The following is a 25484-nucleotide window of genomic DNA, read 5'->3' as shown; positions in this document are numbered from 1 at the left end:
ACATGACTTTGTAACAAAAGTTTGCGAATTTGATGATGAATGTCATTTTCTCCTTGCCCTTGGGATCCATCCTTATCTGATTGTAGCCGAAATAGGCATCCAGAAAACTCAACATCTTGTGTTTGGCTGCCCCATCGATCGTGCGGTTGATGTTTGGGAGTGTGTAGGCGTCCTTGGGGCACGCTCGATTCAAGTCTGTGTAGTCCGTGCACATTCTCCATTTCCTATTTGACTTCTTGACTGTGACCATGTTGGAAAGCTAAGTGGAGTAGTCAATTTCCCTGATGAAATCGATGGCTGTCAACTTGGCCATTTCTTGATGCACTGCTCGACACCTTTCTTCTCCTATCGTTCTCTTCCTCTGGGCGACTAGTTTAGCATCTTTACATATGACCAACTTATGGCCATGAAAACTTAGGTCGATACGGCCATAGACCATGCGAACAAGTTAGCGTGTTCCTGGATGACTCGCTGTATATACGGTTTTTGTCATCCTCTAGTAGTTGGTTTCCCAACTAAATGACCTGTCCATTTTGATTCCCGAGCTGGAAAGTAGTCATCTCTTCAACCAAGGTCACCCGTTTGTCATAATTCGTTCTGGGGTCAAGCTCCAATCCCTCTACCTAAGGTTGGCCATGTAGCCTTTAAACAATAGACAACTTTTGGGGTTTCCTCCCTTGTGTGAAGGCGTAACCTAAGGCTAACCATGTAACATTCCCTGGTTGTCCTTTAGTCGGCGTGCACGATTATAATGGTTTCGACATTCGACAGGAACTTCATCACGAGGTTAGGGGTTGGCCGAGGAGTATGTTGTACGACGTGTGAGCATCCACTATCATGTAGTATCTTCAACCTTTTCTATAGTGGCCCCTCATGCCCGAACATGGTGTAGAGCAAGATGCAGCCCTTCATCCTTACCTATTCCCCAACAAAACTTAATAGGGGGTCATCATGTGGGAGGATCTCGGACTCGGGTATTTCCATCTATTTGAAAATTTTCCAAAACAAGATGTCGGCCAATCTACATGGGTTTTCTTGATGATGCAATTAGTTATCTCCACACTAATAACCATTAGGTGTTCCTGCACCAGGTCAATTACCTTGAAGTCATCAATTGTGAAGGTTATGGGCGACATGTTTGGTACTGGGTGTTGGGAGATCATGTACAGGGATTGAACTTGCCAAAGGTGTCTCTTTCGTGCGGAGGTGGTGGCCTTACCCCCAAAGAAGCCTCCGACTATGGTGTTTATGACCCGCTTCGGTCGGTTGAGAGGTCTTTCTTCTTTCTCCCTCGAGCGGCTCCAGGTCCTTCGCTTTTCTGACTGGTCTGCATGTTCTCAATCTTTCCCGTGGTTGGACTCGGGCATGTTCCTTCCCTTGAGCCTGTACGATTGCGACTTGTGAAAAAAATCATTTAGGTGGTCGAGCTTGATGAACTCCTCTATTTTATCCTCAAAGGCATTGCATTCCTCCGTTGAGTGGCCACGATTGTGATAATATCGATAATGTTCAAAGTAGTCGACTTTTGGTGGGGTGTTGGATCTCCTAGGCATGGTCAAAATGTTGAGAGCTAAGGCCTGATCCATGATATGGGATCTGCTGGCGGTAAGTGGAGTGTACTAGGTAAAGCGCTACTCCTGTAGTGGCTGATCCTTCCCCCCTTCCTCATAGGCCTTATTGGAGTTGGGTTTGTCATTATCTTTCTTGGCCGACACAGCATTGGCCTGCACCAGGTTTCGTTAGTTCGTTGAGATCAAATGTCGGCTTCTTGCATAGGCTATTCACAAAAGGTCCCAATCATAATGTCGTTATCAAGTGGCGCATAGCCACCGCTGGGTCCAATTAAGTTTCGGATATTCAATGCAACCTTTCTAAAATGTTCCATGAAGGTTCCCAATGACTCCTTCTTCTCTTGTCGTATGTTGATGAGGGCCATAAAGGTTAGGTGGTGAGGCCGACTAGTGACAAACTGCATTCCAAAGCGGGCGACTAGGGTGTAGAACGAGTCCATGAAGTTGGGGGGTAGTCGTGTGAATCAATGAAGGGCTTGCCTCTTTAGTGACATCGGAAATACCTGACAGAGGATTACATCGCCTATTGTGTACAGGCTCACCTGGGTAATGTACACATCTAGGTGCTCGTCCGGGTCTGTGGTGCCATCGTACTTCTCAATAGTCAAATTCTTCTAGTTGGAAGGTAGGGTTGCCTCTATGATGCTAGGGACGAAGGGGTCCTTGAACTGTGACAACTGTCTTCCCAAAGTGTTGAAGGGTGGCGGAATAACATTCGAATGCACACACAAATTAGTGGTTTTAGGTAAGCCGATTGCAGTTGATTCGGCCTCTCCTCCTTCCGGCGGGTTAGCCTCAAGTCGTCAGGACCTATGTACCTCTTAGAGGTGAGCATTCTCGCATCGATGGACAAATATTTTCTTGACATGGTGTTTTTGCATCTCGAAGACCTGAGTCTATAGTCTCTTAACTACTGAATACAAATCAGTTTGATGTTTTGCGTAAACATCCTCGGTATGGTGGTTAGCCGATTGCTCCATCGCTGTTGTGTTTGTACCAGTTCTTGTTATTTCCATGAACTCTTGGGGTCAGGATATATCTTACATGGTCCCACGATGATGTCAAAATGTTCTCATCACAAATGGACCAAATATCTATCCTTCTGCCAAAGGGACTTCTACTGTGCTGAAGGGTCTATCGTACCAAAGGGTCTTATGCATATAATTCCTTACTGAAGTCTTGGGTGTGTGAGTATTCGGCAAAGCAAAGGGGTGGGGGGGGGGGGTAATTGTAAAAGACACCCCAACGCTCAAGTGAGGGTTCAACTCAAAGTTATTAGTGATATACAATGAGTATATGAAAATGAATCAGTCCTCTTACTTGGAGGGTTCACCCTTTTTATTCTAACCTGGCTGGGCCTAGGGTCTATGGGCCTATCACATCTTGATTATTAGTTGTGTAGTACTCCTCCTAATCATGTTTTGGTACTTATAATCAAGTGATTACCCTTAAGTGGATTTAATGGTGACAATCACGGCCGAATGATATCCATTGCTCGTACATGTTGAAAGCCGAGACGTACTATTCGACATATGCAGACACGTGATCGAATGGTATGTTTGGTTTGGATGCGCTAGATATTTCCTCGGCCTAACAAAGTATTTTATTCGATATGCTATTTATAATCCTTTAAAGCACACTTGCACCTTAAAAAGTCAAATCCAAATTAAGAACTAATTAAGATAAGAGTTTATAATATGATTGATAAAGGCTTCATATGAAACACTTGATTAAAATATGATGACCATGTTATTGGTGTTATAAACAAAGATATATAGGTTTTGGAAGATGCCTAATTATATTCGTTGAAATTCTTTAAAAATAAGGTCTAATAACTCTAACCATTCTTCTTGATGACTATACATTTTATACAGCTTTTTCCTAATAACTAAATTATGTAATTTTATGATGACTTCAATTCCCATTTTTAAGTAAATATCATTTTAGATTATTTTTTTTTTTACATATTTTCATCCTTCTTCAATATATATAATGTTTTATTAATTTGTTTAGTGCACTGAATTCTCTTGGGTGGGCTGAGGTTGTCCTTGTCAGGTTCCTTTCATCCTTAGCATATTAGATGCTGTTAATCACGATTAATTTTTTATCTCTTATATTTTTAATGAAAAGCACCTATGATAATTAAAAACAAAACAAAAACAAAGTTTTGTGCTTCTAATTAAAAGTGTCGATATATATAGTTTTTCCCGAAAAGTGTGTTGATACCTATAGTGTTTCCCGAAAGGAGTATAATTTTAATTGATAGAAAATAAGATCATGAAATTTTAGCAGTGTAATTATAATTAAGATAAATAGTCATTTCTTAATTTGTAATTCACTGATAAATGCGTACCTGAAAGATAAAAATATAAAATATAGTGTCTGAAAGTGTAAAAAGTGCGACAAATATATCAGATCGTTAACTTGTGTTCGTCATCGTTAATAAAATAACCTACGTGGTACAAAGGAAAGAATTTGTCAATGAAATGATTGTCAATGTAGTCATATGTAATTGCCAACATAGGAGTCTATTTGTCTTATAATGTTTTCTTGACTTTTCGTCTTCCCACTCCACTGACAAATGTGTCCCTGAAAGATAAAAATATAAAATTTAGTCCCTAAAAGTGTAAAAAGTGTGACAAATATAGCCGGACATTAACTTCCATCCATTACGGTTAATAAAATAGTAAAGATTCAAAGAAGTGAACTATGAAATATATTTATCTTGTATTTATAGTAGATTGTGACTAATTATTATAATTTGGAAAAATTTGTAATAATTGGTATATTGGTACAAAGTTTATTTTGATAAACTGGTACAATGTTTATTTTAAATAATTTCTATTGTGACAAATAAATTATGATTGATAATCAATATTATTGTTATTATTATGTTTATTTTAAATTATGTTTGTCAATATATTTTTTAAGTGATTATTATAATGTTATGTTTGTGAGAATAAAAAATGGCAAAAATTTACCGTAAAATTATATTTTACTCATAAATGAAACTAAATTTTAGGTTTAACTAATTAGTTTAATAGAAACATACTGATATTTAGGTTCAATAAAAAATTATTGACATTTTCGTCATATAATGATAACTTATTGATATTTTGATCAAATATAATGTAGTGATATTTAGCTCCAAAACAAATTACTGACATTTTTCTTCATTAAAAAATATTTACATTTTTTGTCTAACAAAAATTATTGGCATTTACGTCCAAAAATGATATCTTATTGACATTTTCATCCAATCTAGTCAGCGTAATTATGTTGACAATCATTTCAATGACAAATTCGTCATTCTGTGTCATATAAGTTATTTTATAATGGTGACAGAGAAAAGTTAACAGCCGGATATATTTGTTACACTTTTTACACTTTCGAAAACTAAATTTGATATTTTCATTTTTGAAAAATATTTTTCAACAAATTACATAAAAAGCTATAGTATTTTCACACAGATAATACTTCCTATTTTCCTTGCTAGTAGTAATAGTAAAATTAGGTTTAAACAAATAAATAAAATCGCTTGAATTATCGTTTAAACTTATTTTTGTTTTGAATTAGTCTCAATATATATTTTCATTTCCAAGTGTAAGGCAGATTATTAAAAGAACGTTCGATCTTTAATTCATCTTTCTTATACAAAATATAAAATAGTTTCATTTTCAGCTGTCGTGGTTTCCATATTGTCTAATTTTTTTTTTATCATACTCATAAGATAGACTTAGCACATAGAGAAAAACAAAGTTAAATGTGGTAAAATGCAGAAATAGTAATAAGAAATGTGCGTGCCATAAAATTATACCGGATAAAATGACATTCTCACCGAAAGAATCCTCAATTATTGTCGTTGTTTGGAAGAAGGGATTTGAAAACAGATAAGTGTTCAAAAACTTGAAAAAAAAACAGAAAAAAAAGCCTGCCCACATGCTAATTTCAACATAAACCTAACAATCACGGCTATTAAAATAGAGGGAGGGGTTTCAAGAAGTTGTTGAGAGTAGCTCACGTATGAACAGTAGTTCCGATAATGACGTTAAGTTGTCAGATTTTAATTACTAATTCACGGCCAATAGGATCAGGTTTTCCTCACTCACAATGTGCACAGTACTATCACTAAAGTATTTTTTATATTGACAATCAATGAAAAATGTCAACAATTTTTATTGGTAGAATGTGTAAAGAATATTATCAGTGTTGTAATTATTGGTGGACAGTGTAAAGATTATTGTCAATATTCCTAAAATTAATAGTTAATTTTTATATATTATCAATATAAAACATCTTATACTCTCCAACTAATATGAAATCAAGATAAGTATTAATACTTTTAAATTAAGTAATGTAAAGTCAATGAATTGACATATATATGATAATTTGTTATTTAATGATTATAAAAATTCTTTACAATTAAAAGATTATCTTTTTTCTTGTATCAAATAAATAAATTATTTTTCTAATTGTTAATAAAAAGTTATTATTATGTGGTACATTCTCAAGGTAAGAAAATCACCGAGCACATAAGTTAATTTATATGAAATTATTCCAGTTTAATCCGTCCTTTCTAATTTAAATCTCCGATAACAAAATCACGTTAAATATTTAGAATTTTTTTTACCATTTATAATAATCTTACTCTAAACTGAATGGATACAGACATACATTTGGTCAATAAAAAAAATCTCAAATTAAAGTGCAGAAAATTGAGGCTTTACACTTGAATTTATGCGAGAAACTATCCCATTATATAATGTGAATTTGCTAATCAGTAGTATGTGATATCCAACTCAATAAAAGGAGAAGAGAGCAAATTTTTGCCAGAAAAAGAAAATCTGTGACTATGATACACACCTTCATCTGTCACACCCCATTCTCCTTTGCACCTTTCTTCCACTAGAATATTTCTTGGATTCACTTTCCTGTCGGTGACTCTCATGGGGACAATGACCCATCATCATGTCTATGAATTTCTCTTTCTTGAAAAACATAAACGTTTCAATAAAACAAATAAACAATTAATTAATCTCTCTCAGTCTTTTTTTTTCTAATTTCTTTTTCTCATGGTCACTCATCACAACCTGCGAGTCCTTTTTCGTCTTTACAGTTTTCATGTCTTTATAACTCTGGTTGTCTTTGCTTCTCCTCAGCGCAGGAATCTATAAAACAATACCAGAATTAGGGTTTCTGGTAGCACCTGCTTTTGAGTTTTTAGCTCTAATGAGGTTGGTCTTTCTGGCTAGCTATAGTTAATTACTCAACTTCAAGTTGATTTTCTCTTATGTAAAAGGAAATCAGAGATTTTTCTTCTCTTTCTATATTTAATTTCATTTATGATGGAAATTTTATGATGTTGATTTTGTTTGTTTTCCACTTTTCCCTCTATATGATCTTCACTGACCCTCTAGCTAGTTCTCAAAAGTAGGGTTTCTTCTCTAATCTCTAGTGATCTGTGCCATTACTGGCTATTGTAGCATGATCTAATGGGTTGATTGGTACCAATTATTGTGAAAGGGTTTATCAAGTGAAAACTGATTTGCATATTTATTATTTACTGAACTTATAATAAACTTGCATGTACATTTTCTGAGCTGATACCTTTCCTTGTTGGCTTCTTTATCAAGAATCTGGTTTTTTTCTGCTATGGTACCTTTCTTTCCCTTCTTCCCCCCTTGCAAGTACGTCCTCTCTCCTATTTCTTGTTTTAATAAAGTTTTCTTTTATTTGAATACCTTGTGGAAGTTTGGGCCAACATGTGTCTTTTCAGTGTATTTCTCTTTATTTTCATATTAATTAGTTTGCTTTATTTGCAATATAACTTTGGATTTGGTTTCAGATCAGGATCAAATATATATAGTTCTAACTTCTGAAAACTCCACAATTTTCTTATCTACTTTACATTCTTTGTTTGACAAAATCAGAAAACATGCTTTAAGAAACTCCCTCTACAAATCAACTTTATATTCTTTACTTGTAAGTCAACTATATTACTAATTAATTGTCCATTCTACCATAACCTTTGATTTGATGTTTACTAGCTCATACCCCCTTTTCCCATTTCATCATATATATTTGCATAAAGTTTATATCTAAGTCTGAATTAATTTGTTATAAATAATATGTTCCTTCCTTAAAGCTCTAATTGATTCTCTATTCTTTCAATACAAAACAAAATTAACTAGCCTTCATTATTATTGGCATATTTTTAATTTGGTTGATCTAATTATACTTTCTTCATGTCTTGTGTCAGGAAGAAGGAAAAATGTACATGTGCAGTTGTTCTATTACAGCATAGCCTAGTCACATTGGGAGGGAAAGAGAGTGAAGGAGCTTCCCTCAGCCCATTCATGGAGATAACGAAAGATTGGGTTGCTGAATTAACTGCTAGCTCACACATTCATTCATACAATAGTATTCAATTAGGGTAATATTGTGTGAATGAAGCGGGAGTATATAGTATCTATATTGGAACCCTCTTTCTCTGTGCTTGGACTGAAGGGAGCTCCTTCTTTTTCTGCTCCCTCCATTTGTATCATCCATGTCTCAAAGGGCTTTATGCATATTGTCTAAAGCTTAATCTACATAATATGATGCTCAGCACAAAAAAAGGTGAGGCCTGTACACTGTATCTGATGCTACATGACTTCGTCTTGTAGCTCTTTGTAAGTATTTACTCTTTATCACAACTGCCAAAGATTCAGCAAACATATCTGAACAGTTTGCATGAGTTTAATAGCCTGGTCATCCCCACACTTGGTACTATTTTTACATGAAAATCATGATCTCCAATACATCTATATACATGTATAAATCTTACAATACAGTACATGTACACATAATGCAGTATATAGCACTTGCATATAAATTTATGTCACTATTTTATACGCATGTTAATTTCTTTCATTAGTAGATAATGATACAGTATGCTACTTTGCTTCGAAGTTTTTGTTAGGTACAAGTTTCTCCTCTCTTTCTCTCAACACTTTTCTGATCAGTTCTTTCTTTGGGGATTGGGAAAGCAAAAATTCTAGGTCAAAGTTGGTTAACAGTTCACTTGTATCTGTACTACTCACTGGACTTGTTGCAGCTGTCTGTTCTTTTCCATTTTAGGTTCCGTGACCTTACAGATAATTAGCATATGCAACAAAACATTATTTGGGTTGGATTTTTCACTCACTTTATATTTGTGTTTACCTTTCTTTCTTTTTTTTTTCAATCAAATATGTCTTATCCATCTTATGATTTTATTCATTTACCTTAATGTAAATGGGATATAATTAAAGAGTAAATAGAGTATAATCTGAAAGTGAAAAAAAAAATTACTCCCTAAACATAAGACTCTTCTAATTAATTCACATTCTTTAAATTTTTTTATTAATTTAGTTAATAATATTAAATTTGTTATCAATTTACATATTATTTTTTTAAAATTACCCTTAAAATTATTGAAACCCATCATCTCTCTTTCTAATTAATTAATAAGTATTTATCTTCTTCTTCAATCCTAATCCTTATTAGAGAGAGAATGCAATTATTGTAAAGTGATTAATAATATTTTAATAAAAACAATAATTAATACAAAAGATAACTTAAAAAGAAACAAATAAATTTTAAAAATAATCTTATATTTAGAGAAGGTAGTATACACTACTATTTAGTCACAAACTATATATCATTTATCATATAAAAGTGTTAATTTTTATAATAATTACTTAAATATATTAATTGATAATGTATTTTTTAATAGTATATAAGATTAAACTCAAAATTGAATTAAAAACTGGTTATCTATAGATAGATAAACTGTTCAATCGTCCTCATGTGTCTATGGCGGGACAATTTGCGCTTTTTTGTTTATAAAAAACTTAAACATTTTATTCTATTATATTTTTCTCTCTCACTCATTTTTTATTTTTTTTTTATTGAAAAACCGTATATTGCACGAGCTAGTTCGTTTGTAATCAATATATTCCTTTTCATCCTTATTATAAGACATAATTTAGAATGAATTGATGATCCTTTCTATAATACACTTAAATTTTTTATGAAACATTTAATCTTTTTTCATTAGTTATCTTTATTAAATATTCTAACTATTTGTGTTTTTTTTATTAATAGTAGTGCATAATACTTTTAAACTTTAGTAGTGTTTTCAATCATCCAAAACAAGTTAGTAATAATTAATAAGGACATAATTGGTACGTTAATTATATTTTTGAAAAACCAATAAAATCAACTAAATTAATTAAAAGTCAATAAAATGAATTGAATTAATTAATTTTATTGGCATGTGTGATTGATGTCCAAAGTGCGTTGTATATGAATATAGTTCATAAGTACCACCCCCTAAGGGTTTTAAATCAAAGAAAAAAAATTATGCTAATTAAGAAAATTAATTGATCATATTTAAGTGCATAATTTTATCTTTTATTAAAATTTGGTATTAAAAATAAAAACGAGTCAAATTATCACCTCAATTAAATAAAGGATATTTAAAAAATAATAATATTAAATAAGATAAATTTAATTAATTTTATTTATATTTAAAATTAAGAAAAAAGTATTTTTTTTGTTATATTTAAGATCGTTGGATATAATTGCATTTAGTGTTTTATTTGATGTGAAGACATATATTATGGAGTGAGATCAAAAGCATTTGCGGTATGTATTTCTCATTCCTATGTACCAATCACTCCATCTCTTTCATTTTCCAAGGTATGACACTAACAAACAAATGGATATATATATCCACGTTTTGATGTTCCTGCTTTAACACAGAGCAAATTGCATTAGTTAATATATATATTTTTTGGAAGCCATAACGATTTCACTGGTTACCACTTTCTCGTCTACACCTCGAGAAGTTGCACCTGCACAATTTTCATTAACATATTGAATTGATATTAATCCAAAACAGTAATCTGGCCGTATGTCTTTATGCCTAGGATAATAGTTATCCATATTAAATAATGAGTTTTATTCAAAATGTGTGGCTCGGAAATTAGTGGTAAATAATTCTGACATCGTGTCCAGAATCCAGATACATGTATACAGCATAAAGCTGAAACTTCTTGTTTTCTCAAGTAGACTGTGTATTTGAAAGGGTGTACAGTCAGGTGAGACCTGCCCCTATATTAAATTTTCTGCTAATGATAAATAATATATAACTAACATATTATATATGTATAAAAAAGAATTTACTAACATGTACTTATTTTGAGTATCAATATATACTAACAAGTTACATGTATTTTAAGATAATATTTATTTTTCTTTATTTTTAATTATAATTTTTTTCAACTAATTTATGTTTCTTAAGGTAAATAATTAATTTAGTTAATCATATTAAATATGTTAATTATTTATGTTATTATTTTTTTAATCTTTACCCACTAATTAATTTTTTCTCATTAATGTTTGGAGAAAACAATTAAATAAAAGTATGTAAGAAAAATAATAATTAATCCATCTAAAAATTAAAAAATAATTTTTAAAAGAGATAATCAAATTTCTAAAAAACTCTTATAATTAAAAATGAAAGAAGTAATTATAAATTATTAATACACTCATACTAAAAATAATAATAAGAGTGTGCTGATTAATAAATCTCATATATATAATTTTATATATATATATATATATATATATATATATATATATATATAATAACTAATAAGTATTTCTACATGCATGACATTGATCTAATTTTCTTTTAATATTTATCACATCTGATTAAGTTGAATACAAAAAATTTGTTATTTTAATTAAAATTGGTAAACATAGATAATGTTAGGTTAAATTATAAATTTAGTGTATATATTAAACTTTTTTTTTTGTTTAGCACTTACATGAAAAAAATAGTATTTGGGTCCTTACATGAAAAATGACGTTTTACAAATTAGTTTATATTATATGTTAAAATTATATGTTATTAGAACTTTTTATACATGGACTAAAAACGAAAAATGGTATATATATCAAATGTAAGAATTAAAATATTGTTTTTTTATGTAAGGACTAAAATTAATTTATTTCACGGAGACTAAAATAAAACGGGTGTCAAATGTAAGAATCAATATAATACCATTATAATTTTGGCAAGTGACAGAAATGCGTTATATATATATATATATATACACACACACGAATAAAACGAAGATTTTTTTTCTTATAAAAACCAAAACGAAAAGTAGTATCAAGTGTGCGGATCAAATTTTAATTTTTTTTCCTATAAATTTAATTTATAGTTCAATTTAGTTTTTTCATTTTTCCATATTTTTATTCAATTTAGTTTTTATATTATTTTTTAATGCCAATAATAAATTAAAATTAAATGGAAAAATTGACTAAAAATATCTTGCTCAGAATAAGGTTTGTACATTCAAACATACATATATTATTTTTTTTACGTCAATTATATACCCAACTAATATAGAAAATATTACATTTTACATCTATTATATGCATAATCGATGCAAAAAATATCACATTTATATCAGTTATGCACATAACCAACAAAAAAATGACATATTTCAATTTTGTGAAGACAAAAAACACACTCAAAAATTTATAAAGACGAATTCCGAACATTTTCATATTAATGAGAACGAAAAATATATTTTAGCCTTAATCTAATGACTAATATATTATTCCTTTCATCCCAAAATAATTAAGTGTCGCATTTGAGAAATAAATTATTGCAAAATAAGTGTTGCATTTGATTTTTCAATGTAATATTAATTCTTCTACTAGTTTGTTTTTTTCATGTAAAATTACCTAAGTAGACACTTATTATGGGATGGACAGAGTATTTTTTGTCTTACATTTGAACAAAATCATTGACTTATGACATAGATCTAGTTCAATTAGTTGAATAGCATGCATGAGTTATTGTAAACTCTTTGATATCTAATTTCTTTTTTCATGGATAAAAAAATCACTAATTTCATTATTAATTACAGCAAGCATAAACCTAAATGTCGCATAAAAATGGGACCAAACAAGTTGACTTTGCAACCTTTGTCAATTTGTAGGTTATGCTACTGATGAAAGACTTAAGGAGGTGTCTATGGTACTTGAGATATTTTCTCACATTAGAGCATCTATAATAGAACAACTCTCCATAGTTGCTTCCAATAGGACCCCCTTGTATACATTACTCATTTTTACTTTTTCCAATATAAGAACCTTTAAGCATTAAATCTCTACAATGGAGCAACTCTCTTTGGTACTTCCAAGGTCTTAGAAAAAAACTTACATCCATTTTATTTTATTATTAACTTATTTATTAATTTACACTTATTTATTTTTTAATTATAATTTTGTCTATTATTATTTAAAATACTTTTTGGCACAATAAAAATAAAAACAAAAACATAATTAGATTATATTTATTTAAAAGGATGAAAATAACTAACCTCACACAAATAACACGAAATCGAGCATACTAATTAAAATAACTATCCTTGTAGATGGTTTGCATGTCAAACTCTTGTTCCTCAACTTGTTCTCTTCATCCCTCAACCTGTTGCGTTCATGCTTGGCACATGTCATATCTTTTAATGCTTTGGATTTGGTCTTGAAAAACTCTTCCATAGCTATGAAATCAACATCAGAAGCAAAGGTTTTTGTTCTTTTACTAGAATTTTCAAATTGTGTCAACCATTTAGGTTGGTTCCTCGATATATACCAATAATTTTTTAATATGAAACTTGCCTTTTTATCTTGTAAATATATCGCATGTGCATCTCACATGATGTCAGAATTAGAGCTACCACTCTTTTTTTCTTTGACAAACTTGTTTGTATCATGCTAAAAATTTCTAACAGCTTTCGTTGATCTTTTGTCATTGATATTTTAGTTGTGACCAATTTTTCTTTTTCAAATGTTGCTCACGATATTTATTGTAATTATTTTCAATGTTTTTCCAAAAAGTTGACCTTGTTTGAACCCCTACAATTGAATTCTTCAAAATATTTAGTTATGCGTTAACAAGACATTCATCTTCCTTTGTGGAGAAGCATGACCTTTATTGTCTTTCGGATGCTTCTCCTTCTTCACTGATCACAATATATATTATTCAACTTAACTTGGATGGAAAATGGTGGAATTTGAGACTCTGATGCAAAGTTAGATGGTGTGTCGTGCTCTATTCCATTACATTAGACGTCACTGGTATTCATTGAAGACCATTCATCCATGGAAGGATTAATTGGTGGTGATGGATACATGTGAAATTGATATGGAAGAAATGAGAGTGTAGAATATTAAAAAATTGCTATATTAGGATTATTTTGTGGGTTGGGTAAATTTGGAGGATTTTGAAAATTTGGATTTGTGTGTTGTTGATAACATGACATAATATTAAACCAATGATTCATATTGAACGAATTTGTATTTGAATCCATTGAATGAAAACAAATTAAAGAAGAAGTTGAGAAATTTTGAGAGTGACAATGAGAAAAATTTGAGAAGTTTTGGCTGTGTAAAAAAAAATTGAAGTGTACCCGTATTTATATACAATGATAAAAATACAATTGTTAAAAATTTTAACAGTTATTTTTTTTTTTAAATGCTGCTAGCCATTGTCTCTTTTAACTTTTTCATCCAACATATGCAATGACTATTCTTTCTTTCTCATCCAACGACTATTTGTTAAAAAATAATATTGATTTGCCTTTTTTTTAATTAGTTAAAGCAACATTGTTTCTTCAAGCAACCCATGCAATTGAACAAATCCATATGTTACTTGCAACGCCAATTGCTTCACAAGCACATTGCTTCCAAGGTTTCAATTGCTTCCCAAGCTAGCGATGTGAGTGCTCTTATAGGCTTGGTGTCTCATCTCTTGCACAAGAGTTGCACGTGTTGTCCTCGTCCTAGCCTAGATGATGAGCTAAGCCAACATATTGAGCCAATAGAACAACTTTTCCAGCATACACAATAATTAATATTGATTCATTAGTAGCGATCAAGAAAAGGTTAGAGTTAATGAAGCATAATCAACCAGATAGAGGTCATGTCATGTTTTCATTTGTTTTTTTATCATTAAATGTCAGTTGTTAATATATTAGGTTTATTAACGGGAACTAAAAAAAAAAAAGTTTTGTTAGCCAAAAGATTCTCATCTTCCTTCGCTACTAAGTGAACCTTATATCTTTCATGCTTGATTAGATTTAACTTCTAACTAAAAATGACCTCCCTTGCCTAGCAGGCATAGTGGTCTTGCAGGCATCCTTACTAGCTACATATGGCAAAGATTGTGAAAGTATAGAGCATCCCTTAAAGTAAACTTAATTAATTTAGTATAAATTAAACTCGATTTTGAAAACAAAATATAAAAGTTATTTTTTTCATTGATTAATTTTTTTTTAGTTGAATCTTTGGTTCATAAAGTTGATCCAATTCAATACTCCTTGTCAATATCAATTGATTTTTCATTAAAAATATATAACATTTAAAAATAAAAAATGATTGATGGATATCCTTATACCTAAATGACATTTGGTGAGAGGAAAAAAAAAGAGAAATAAACATAAGTACAATAGATGATAAATGTGATAAAAAAAAAGAGATTAAAAAAATAATATATGTATGTGATCATGAAATATTTAATATAAAAAGGTATCACTAATAGTTACTCTTAAAAAAAGTAACAACTTAAAGAAAAAATAATAAACTTAAAAATGTAAAATTCTAATTTATAAGATATTGAAAAATTACATGAAAAGGGATAGGACAATTTAAAACATACCTAAGACACTAGAATTCATATAATGAATACATTTAGTAAGGGTATGTTTGGCATTTTGTATGAGATTGTAATGCTATGTTTGGATAGCCTAAGGTCAAACTTAATTTTTCATTTACCATAATGTTTAAATGTGTCTTGAAAACATAATTTCAAATTGTAGACTCGAATATAATGAAAGCATTTGAAAGTAACTTTTGCATTATCCTTAACATGAGTCATGATTTGTTTCAAGTATACCCTTGCTTATATTGTTTTGAAAAGCGAGGTAAAGTCTGTGTTTGAATGATATTGACAAAATCGATTTCGGATAAAAAAATAACCTATAAAATTAGTTCTAATTAAAATTAATTTTGAAGTGATAGAATTTATGTTAATATGTTTTTATTATAAAACTGAGTTAGTAATAAAATTTAATATAATTTTTTTAATATAATATAAAAGTTATATAAAATTACTTTAACCGGATCCACGATCATCAATTTTGCAAGATGAAATCACATATGTATAAATTTAACTAAAATTATGTTAACTGTTAATTCTGGAGAATTCATTATGAAATCAAACACACAAACACACTACATAGATATGAATAATTTGATAATTTGGAACTCAACATATATATGAATAATTTGATAATTTGGACACAGTTATGCAATATTTGTTTGAAAATCTTCTATTATTAAAATAAAGTATTTTATAGGAAAATTAGCCCTATTTTTCTAAGAAACCAGGTTCACAAAAAATGCACATTTTATTACAAGTAAATGATATATAAACATTAAAACTCGGTATTAAAATAATTTCTCAAGTCGCATATTTAAAGATGCACTAAATCTATGTCTCGTTATAGAAAAGTTTTCCAATTGCTGAAGAAAACATCAGTCAGCAGAAAAACACTTGCAAGCAAATTTTCATGTTACGTGTGTAGCACTTTCATCTAGCAAAAGATTTTGCAACTTTTTTTTGTTGCGTATTTGAATTATCATCCTGAACCCATCTCAGACATCATCACCCAACATGCGCACTTGGGGCAACAACTAAATAATCATTTGACTTATTTCAATGACGTGCGAGAGATCGAGCTGTACATGGATAAGGATCCTAAGACATGGTTAAACAATTGCACCAACATTAATAGGTACGTTCACCTAGGATATATATAACAAGACATATATAGTATTGTATTCATTTAATTAATTATATTTGCACTTTTTTTTCTTCTTTTAGCCAAAGGGTACCATGAACCTAAAGAAAAACAATAGCAATGCCGCCAAAAAATTGTTTTTCAGATTAGGACAGAAGAAGGAAACTCTAACAGGTTAATTTTAATCCCAAAGCATGCATAACTCTTTTATATGGCACAATGACCATATCTAGTAGGCTACATATATATGTGCAACCCAGCATAATAATAATTACAAAACTGCTTAATTCTAGTTCAGAAAAGAGGATCAGTTGCAATGGTAAGAGTGGGATCTCCAACATCAAATCCTGACATGATGTTATCACCAAAAATTACAGCCCCAGCGGCCAATGCTCCGGCACCTGCCCCAATTGCAAATCCTGGAGGACCCCTTGGCCTAGGACCTGCCCCAGATGATGATGATGATGGCATGTTGAAATAACTAGGTGCCATGCCACCACTACTTGGGAAAAAATTGGGAGCATAATTAACATTTGAGGGTGATGGAGTTGTTGTTCTGGGTAGTTGATAACTTGGTCCAGCAGGTGCATAGCTTGGTCCACCCACATAAGGGTTAGTAGCATAGTCTGCAGGAAATGGCACTGGATGTGAGTGGGGGACATTTGTTTGGGCCTGTTTCTGTGGCCCATGGAAAGAAGCTTGAGCCTTTTGCTGTGGATAGGGTTGCCCAAATCCAGTCCCAGTGGTCAAGTGAATAGTACTATTGTTGCCATAATCTAAGAGCACTATTCCTCCCCCATCACCTGCATATAACAAACATAAAGCCTCAAATCACTCTAAAGTTGCCAACTTTTACATTAAAATGTGGAACCCATTTTTAGCATGCTGAATCAAGAGCTCACTCACATAAGAGGACAAAAAAAAGAAAACCAACTTTCTTTTATTATTTGAATGTTGTAAAATATATAGTACTTATTTGATTCCACATCTTGGATCTGAATTTTCAGATTTTGGATGTGATTTTAAGAAACTTGTAGTTATAGCTTTTACATCCCAATTTGTTCCTTCTTAACAATTTCAAAACACACTATTAATAAATAACACAAAAAAAAAAAAATTATTGTATGGTCTGGACTCTAGATTAATACATGTCTATGATCTTGACTAGTTTTACTTGACTGGTAACTGGATTTTTCAATTTACAATAAAAAGTTAAATTAATAAAACTCAGCTACAAATCACATAAAAAAATGGTTGAAAATATAATAAATATGTGTTGATATCAGATTCAGAATATTAGACCATTCAATAATTTCTCCATGCATACCTTGTGGGTGGAAATTAGGTTCTTCCTTGTCCTCAGAAACACGGATTGAAACATCAACGAAACCACTTGGTTTGTTGGACTTCTTCTTTCTCAACTGGTAGCTTCCCACTTCCTCAGAGTTGTTGTGGACCTCCTTAGCCAGAAACTCTCTGAGAACAACAGTAGCTGAGCCATGCAGCTTCTCAGTTAGAAACACAGGATCTATGCTGTAAACCTCCACGTGGAGTGCAAGATCTGGCTCAGAGTCATCAACCTACGGAACGACAAAGAAGAAGAGTTATAAGGTTAACTTAGTCGTTAAAGGAAAAGAGAATAAAAAGAAATCATGAGTTTGAATCTAATAAAAGAAATTAACAACTAATATTTGTCATAAAAAAAAAAACCTGAACAGCAAATTTAGTCCTCCAAATAGGGTTGGTGTTCCCAGAAGTGTCAACTTTGGTGCAGTACTTGCTCTTAGGATCAACCCACCCTACAGCATACCACTGACGCTTCCAAAGTGAGGGTGAACCCCTCACCCCACGAGCGGATATCAAGCATACCTCAATCCAGATTTTAGCCATAGAAAAGACAAAGGGTGGTGACTGTGCATGAAGGAAAAGAGATAAGATGAAGGGATTTTGTTGCACTGTGTCAAATTTTCAAAGGTCCTACTTTAGGTGGTTGTTGCTTTGGTGTGTTGACAAAAATTCCTATACCTATGAACGGTGTTAGGGAGGGGTGTGCCCTTGTGAGTGTGCCATCTTTTTCTTGCTGTTAAGTGCATCACAGCCAGGCAGAATCTGTATACATTTTTTAATGTGAAGTACATTGGGATAAATGAAAGAAAGTTTATGTATGAAAATTTTTTAGATAGTCCAAGATAATTAAGTATCTGTATTTCAACCAATTTTTAAATAGTTTCTAGTTCAATTTTTTTTTAATTTGAGCAAAAAAATAACAATACTTAATTGTATTTTATATGATGAATTTGTATTGAATTCATCCTGAATATAACGTTCAGCACGCGTCATAAATTTTATGATCATTTGTTATTGATGGCGATGTTGGTCTTTCGATTGGGTTTGTTAAGGTTTAGACTTTAGAATTAAGTTTTTGAGCTTTTTTCAAGTGAAAATTTCTTTAATTAAATTAACTTATATAAAATAAATCTATTTTCTTAAAAGAAATATTAGTAGTCTACCTTCTTTTTAAGAAGAGAAGGGGAGGGGAAATTGTAATTAACCAAATGTTACGTAATTAAGTTAAAGTTTATAAAAATTTACCAATGGCACATTAAGGTTTGGATGGAGATTAATTTTATTTTTTTTTAGTTGTGATGGATCCATATGGTACATGAGAAATAGAGAAAAATAAAAAGAAGAGAGTAGGTTGTAAAAATTGACTTGATTATCAATTCAATCGAGAGTAGGTTGATGGATTAGTGGTTAAATTGAAAGTTTGAATTAGTTGATCAATATATATTAAAAATTAAAAAATATAATATAGTAAATAAAATGTAATAAATTCATATTTAAAATTTAAAATTATTGTTATAATAAAATAAATGAAAGAAAGTTGAAGGAAAACTAAACAAAATATTATTTATATAATTATTTATTATTATAAATTATTTTGTTGGGTATTATCATTATATTATTAAAAAATTTATTATTATTTTTCACGAGTATAAAAGTTATAATCAAAATATATAAAATATGTAAATATTAAATTATATCAAAATCAAGATAATAATAATTAGTTATTATATAATGTTATCAAAGATCAAAATAGTATGTAGGAGTATATTATTTATATAATATTCAACAATTAACTATTAACAATTTAAAATATTATATGAATATATTATTATATTATTTTATACTATTCAAAATTAAGTATTAACAATCTATAAAGAGTTCTCACCTTCCTATTTTATAAAAAGATTCGCTAGGTTTTCTTATAACAAAAAAGCTTAGCCGTAATATTATGGATACCATGCATTCGAATTACCAAACATCTTCCATGGGTTTCAAATGGCATGGAAAAAATTTCAAATAGTTACATCCTTTCGAGAATTAAAAAATGTTGAGTCCAAGTCAAATTGGGTTCATCTTGGTTTATACCACCAGTTTTAGTCAAATCGGATGAAACCTAATTAATGTGAGTTGATTGTCTAAATGATGTGATGACTAACTCAAAGGATCCAACTAGTCAGCTTGAGTTGATTCTCACAACAGTACATGTACATGTGCACATAGTGAGATTTTGTTATTATTTTTTATTTATATTAAAAATTATCTAATTTCTCTTATTTTTATAGGTTTTTTTAAAAAAAATTTAACTAAAATTTTAAAATAAAGAATATTTAATTATTCAAATTTATTAAATAGCGATAAATTTAAGAGAGGATGCTTTTTAAAATTAAAACACATCATATTTATATTTATTATATAATATGTCAAAATTAAAAAAAAGTATTTTTAAATTAGGATTAAGTTTATAATTTATTTTATTTTAAAGCAAATATCTTTAATTTGGATTAAAATTTAAAATTCAGTTGAAATTCAAAGTCAAAATAACCAAATTTAAGTAATAACATTTAAGAGGAATAAAAATACAAGTAAAAGAATAAAATGAAACACCTAATGCATGAGAAGTCCCACGAACTAATAAAAACTATAATAACTTTTAAAAATACTCCAATCTAATGTATGGTAAATAATAAAATTATCACTTAATTTTAACTTTCTTTATTTTTTTTTAGTTTTCATTTTATATTATAGATTACAGGTAGGGTAACATATTTATATAATTAATTAAAATATATAAACAAGTTTTTTGTTCCAAATTTTTTTAAAGAAATAAACATAAAAAACAAGTACGCTATTATGAATCTATGATAAGTTGGGCCCAGAGGGGGTGAACAATGCTGGGCCAGTGGGCCCAGGTCTGGGAACGAGTTTAGGCCTAAGTCACTATCATTACCAAGTTTGCTACGACAGTGTCCCTATAATAACCCCTTCACGACATAACACTTTTTTTCAAATCCTGTGCACTCCACGCACGCTGTCTCTTTCGCGTTAAATATTATATTCTTTTTCTTTTTCTTTTTCATTTTCTTCCGTTTCCCTTCCAAAATTTGAAAACGAGATCGAAACTTGAACTCGAAAAGAGTTTAGAGTAAGCACTTTGCGACCAGCGCTCTCCGAACCCTAAATCCCCGCACGCGGTAAAATTCTCGCCGGATTTAGGGGTTTCCCGCTCTCGGTGCGGCGGAGGTTTCCTTCGCTCGCTGAGATATGGAAGGCGGAGGGAGGCGGATCACGGTGAGTCCTCGGCCGTGCTGCGGCCGGCGCGTGGTGGCGAAGAAGAGGCCGCGTCTGGTCGACGGATTCGTCAACAGCGTCAAGAAGCTTCAGCGCCGCGAAATCAGCTCCAACCGCGACCGCGCTTTCTCCATGACGGACGCGCAGGAGAGGTTTCGCAACATTCGTTTGCAGGTTCGTTTCAATTTCGCTTATGAATAGTGATAAATTGAATTTATATGTGTAGCAAGAGTGATGAATTTATTCAAACGTAACGAATTAGTTACGGAGTGAAGCCTTTTCTTCTGTGGATGTGTAATTACTTAGGTCAGTGTAAATTTGTCTGAGGTTAAAAATGGCCATTGCTGAGGGATATGTTGTAGAAAATTTGGTTTTTATGTTGATGCAAACTCAATGAGTGTTATTTTGTTTGTGGAAATTTCCCATACATTTGTGTAATGCAACATTTGAAGCCACTCTATTAAATATTTGGATGCTGAGAAAACTATGTGCTGAGAGAACAAGAGGAATATGTGGTAGAAAATTTTCTGGGGGAATATGTAGTGGAAAACCACTCTGTTGTAAATCATTGCTGAGGAAGCCAGAGGAATATGCAGTAGAAAATTTGATCTCCAATGTTGATACAAATGTAGTGTTACTTTGTTAGTTTGTTTGCGGGCATTCCCAATATATCTGTGCAATGCATCATTTGAAATCACTATTTTAAATCGTTGGATGCTGAGGAAACTATGTGCCTCCTGTTTTCTCTAGTGAGATGTGTACTTTGATTTACTATACCCATTTGTCCCACTTCTTGTGATTGTGTCTTTATGGATCTATTTACAGGAAGAATATGATACACATGATCCAAAAGGTCCTTCGTCTGTTGTATTGTCATTTCTGAGAAAGAGGTCAAAGATAATTGAGATTGTAGCAGCACGTGACATTGTTTTTGCACTTGCACAATCCGGTGTTTGTGCTGCATTTAGCCGAGGTAGATCTTGTAACTGGTATTTATATTTTTTTTATAATTTTATATCTGAATATTCTGTTACATGTTTCCATTGTTTGCTGCACTGCAGAGACCAATGAAAGAATATGCTTCTTGAATGTCAGTCCTGATGAAGTCATAAGGAGTTTGTTTTATAATAAAAATAATGATTCACTTATCACAGTCTCTGTCTATGCATCAGACAGTTACAGTTCTTTAAAATGCCGAAGCACAAGGATCGAGTAAGTATAACTCTCTATTGCTTTGTAACTCCTACCCTTGTTCTCCTTGCTCAACAAAAGAAAGCCTTGGGAAAAATAAATTCATCAGGAGAGTTAAAGAAAAACAGCTGATAGCAATAGTTGCTTGTCCAATTTTGTGCTGATGTGTTCTATGCTAAAATATCTGTTTTCAAATTTCCAGATATATAAGGAGGGTTAAACCAGATGCTGGCTTTGCTCTTTTTGAATCTGAGTCATTGAAATGGCCAGGTTTTGTAGAGTTTGATGATGTAAATGGGAAGGTACTCACATACTCTGCGCAAGATAGGTAAATATTTTGTAGTTCTGATGCATTTGTATGGTGATATTGTTATATAATATTTCAAAGCTTCTTGGTTGTGATACATATCTTTTTTTTCCTATACAGCATATACAAGGTGTTTGACCTGAAAAACTATTCAATGTTGTACTCCATTTCAGATAAAAATGTACAAGAGATTAAGATCAGGTATTTTTCCTTGTCGATTTTCCTTTGACATTTACAATACTCTACTGTGGATATATATATATATATATATATATATATATATATATATATATATATATATGGTCTATGACAACTCAATTTTTTTTAAATTATATTACATTATCTTTAGTTCTTGATAGTATTAAATTTTCCTCCTTTTCCATATTTGTGTGGCTCTACCTGATTTACACTATTTTAACTTGTTTTGTGATTTTTTTTATCAGCCCAGGGATCATGTTGTTGATTTTTGCTAAATCAAGTAGCCATGTCCCTCTTAAAATCCTCTCAATAGAAGATGGCACTGTTTTGAAATCGTTCAACCATCTCCTTCATCGGAATAAGAAGGTGGATTTCATTGAACAATTCAATGAAAAGCTTCTTGTTAAACAAGAAAATGAGAATCTCCAAATTCTTGATGTAAGTAATTTTCTGGTTTATACATGAGATAAGTTGTATATATTTACACCCTGATATCTGACTTTTTAATTAAATCTAGGTAAGGACTTTTGAGCTAACAGAAGTTAGCAGAAGTGAATTCATGACACCGTCTGCATTTATATTTCTATATGAGAATCAATTATTCCTGACATTTCGAAACCAAACTGTGGCGGTGTGGAACTTCCGTGGAGAACTTGTAACTTCTTTTGAGGATCACCTCCTGTGGCATCCTGATTGCAATACAAACAACATATATATAACCAGTGACCAGGATCTTATCATATCATACTGCAAGGCTGATTCTGATGATTCATTGTCCGAAGGAAATGGTACTTTTCTTTTTTATCCCTTCCTAGTTGCTCCCACATTTTTCATTTCAATTAATTTTTTTATTTCCCCTTTTTTATGCACTTTTGTCCTTGTGTCGTTGGAGGCACAATGTGATGAATATTTTGAAAGGTGTTTAGTGTTTTAACTGAAAGAGGATTTAGCTAATTCTTTTACATGTTGACCTGATAAACTAAAAATGTAATACAGGGTAGCAAATCATATAATTTTCCAATGTGTCAGTGATCAATAAATATTTGTAAGCGAACACCATCTTTGAAGGTTACTAACAATTTATGCTTCTTTAATGCTGCAGGTTCTATTAATGTCAGCAACATTTTAACTGGCAAGTGTCTTGCAAAGATAAGAGCGAGTAATGGCTTCCCCATGGTGAAGGAATGCAGTTGCAGCGATGACAACTGTTCAAGTAGTGCTTGTAATTCAGGGAAACAAAAGCATTCCTCCAGAATTAGGAGCACAGTTGCGGAAGCCTTGGAAGACATTACTGCTCTCTTCTATGATGAAGAGCGCAACGAGATCTATACAGGCAATAGGCATGGTCTGGTTCATGTCTGGTCTAACTGATGCATTGTTGAGTTTATTCTTGTCTCGTGTTTTCTCATTAGTATTGATCCATGGGTTGCAGTCATAGTTCTCTCCTGATGTAAGAACCTTTGGGAGAGCTGTAACCATTAGGTGTTATTGTATCATTTATGTTTTGGTTGTTTTGTCATCTATGTCTTAGGCAAGTTTAATCCGTAGGTGGCAGCAACCCTGTATCAAAGTGATACTGTATGTTGGTACCTCACCACAATGTTTAAGATGTAATCTATATTTACATTTATGGAGTCGGCTCTATGTAGTGAAATATGTGAATAAATGTTCACTTTTCTCTGTTCATTCTTCCTTAGATAATTTGCCTTGTGGGGGCCTACAGTGGATTAACCTGTTTGACATCGCATGGATTGTTAACCATAGTGCCAAATCTGTGGGGTAAATGGAAAAGCAATCGGTGGTGTTGTAGCTGTTAAACACTGGTTTCTGATGGTACTTCAATGAATCCAATTTTTTTTGTTCCTTTTATCTTAACTTTTGCTATCGTTTTTATCCAAGTTAGTTGCCAGGCCAAATAGAAAAGGACATTGTTCTAAATAAAATGAATTTGCTATCAGCGATTGGGAAACCATTCTTGATTAAAAAAAATTGCTGACTATGGAAACCATTCTTGATATAATTGAAGTGTATTATTTAGTTTTAATTCGAGGTTTAAGTTTATTTGTGTAGTGCATACTTGAGAAAGCAATATATTTGTTACATGTGTATTTAGTTTATCTTATTTTTGTGTATTCTAAAAAAATAATCAAAATATTCTTTAAAAGAAAAAAAAATGTAATTAATAGCAAACATGCATTTGTTGCTGTTAATATGTTTTTTTTAATACACATTGATTAATATAATGAGTACTGATTAGACTGGATTTACTCAATGAATGTGATAATTTAAATCAAATCAAATTGAGATGAATTTAATTAATTAGTCCATTTATTTCAAATCTAAACTAAATCAATTATAGTTTATTTGGTTTGGGAATTTATCTTTTTTAATGTGAACCAATTTAATCGCGTGATTAACCCAAGCTAATTATAATCAGTTTTTGTTCTTGCGACAAGCTCTCTTTTCCTCCTAGTAGGACATTTTGAACAAGTTTTACAGTGAAATGCTTTGAATCAATGAACTCAACGGTTGAGGAATTCAAGAATCCATTAGGGAGTGGAGACACAAGATCTTGTTGGGAGGGAGAAACCCCCATTTCACTTTAGTTAAAAGAAGTCTACTCAAAATCCCCTTCTTACCTTTTCAAAGGAGGATTTCTTGAAGGGAAATGTGTCG

At 31.3% G+C, this 25484-nt stretch overlaps 2 protein-coding genes and 1 long non-coding RNA gene across 3 annotated transcripts; 2 read left to right on the top strand and 1 right to left on the bottom strand.

Annotated features, from left to right (window-relative positions):
- Positions 1-6375: 6375 nt before the first annotated feature.
- On the top strand, positions 6376-8521 carry LOC114384331. The gene is made up of 2 exons (XR_003660650.1): positions 6376-6805; positions 7831-8521. It is a non-coding gene; the product is annotated as an uncharacterized LOC114384331 (long non-coding RNA).
- Positions 8522-16631: 8110 nt separating this feature from the next.
- LOC114384208 lies at positions 16632-18582 on the bottom strand. Its single transcript, XM_028343861.1, has 3 exons — positions 18188-18582; positions 17805-18057; positions 16632-17280 (listed from the first exon to the last, which is right to left on the bottom strand). Exons 1-3 carry the CDS (start codon positions 18365-18367, stop codon positions 16772-16774), a joined length of 942 nt encoding a protein of 313 aa, XP_028199662.1. The 5' UTR covers positions 18368-18582; the 3' UTR covers positions 16632-16771.
- A 2253-nt stretch (positions 18583-20835) lies between these two features.
- On the top strand, positions 20836-24494 carry LOC114385244. The gene is made up of 8 exons (XM_028345266.1): positions 20836-21286; positions 21938-22085; positions 22174-22324; positions 22506-22631; positions 22731-22811; positions 23054-23246; positions 23326-23596; positions 23911-24494. Exons 1-8 carry the CDS (start codon positions 21086-21088, stop codon positions 24177-24179), a joined length of 1440 nt encoding a protein of 479 aa, XP_028201067.1. The 5' UTR covers positions 20836-21085; the 3' UTR covers positions 24180-24494.
- Positions 24495-25484: the final 990 nt, after the last annotated feature.

This window comes from Glycine soja, chromosome 14 (assembly GCF_004193775.1).
Source record: "Glycine soja cultivar W05 chromosome 14, ASM419377v2, whole genome shotgun sequence".
In the NCBI taxonomy this organism is placed as follows: domain Eukaryota; kingdom Viridiplantae; phylum Streptophyta; class Magnoliopsida; order Fabales; family Fabaceae; genus Glycine; species Glycine soja.
Note: the sequence above shows the minus strand (reverse complement) of the source record. Positions and strands in the feature narration are given on the sequence as shown.

Coding starts and splice junctions, on each gene's coding strand:
- LOC114384208 (XM_028343861.1), bottom strand. CDS start 18,367: ATGGCTAAAATCTGGATTGAGGTATGCTTGATATCCGCTCGTGGGGTG. Junction 18,058..18,187: donor GGACTAAATTTGCTGTTCAG/GTTTTTTTTTTT, acceptor GTCGTTCCGTAG/GTTGATGACTCTGAGCCAGA. Junction 17,281..17,804: donor ACCTAATTTCCACCCACAAG/GTATGCATGGAG, acceptor TGTTATATGCAG/GTGATGGGGGAGGAATAGTG.
- LOC114385244 (XM_028345266.1), top strand. CDS start 21,086: ATGGAAGGCGGAGGGAGGCGGATCACGGTGAGTCCTCGGCCGTGCTGC. Junction 22,632..22,730: donor ACATACTCTGCGCAAGATAG/GTAAATATTTTG, acceptor TTTCCTATACAG/CATATACAAGGTGTTTGACC. Junction 22,812..23,053: donor GTACAAGAGATTAAGATCAG/GTATTTTTCCTT, acceptor TTTTTTTATCAG/CCCAGGGATCATGTTGTTGA.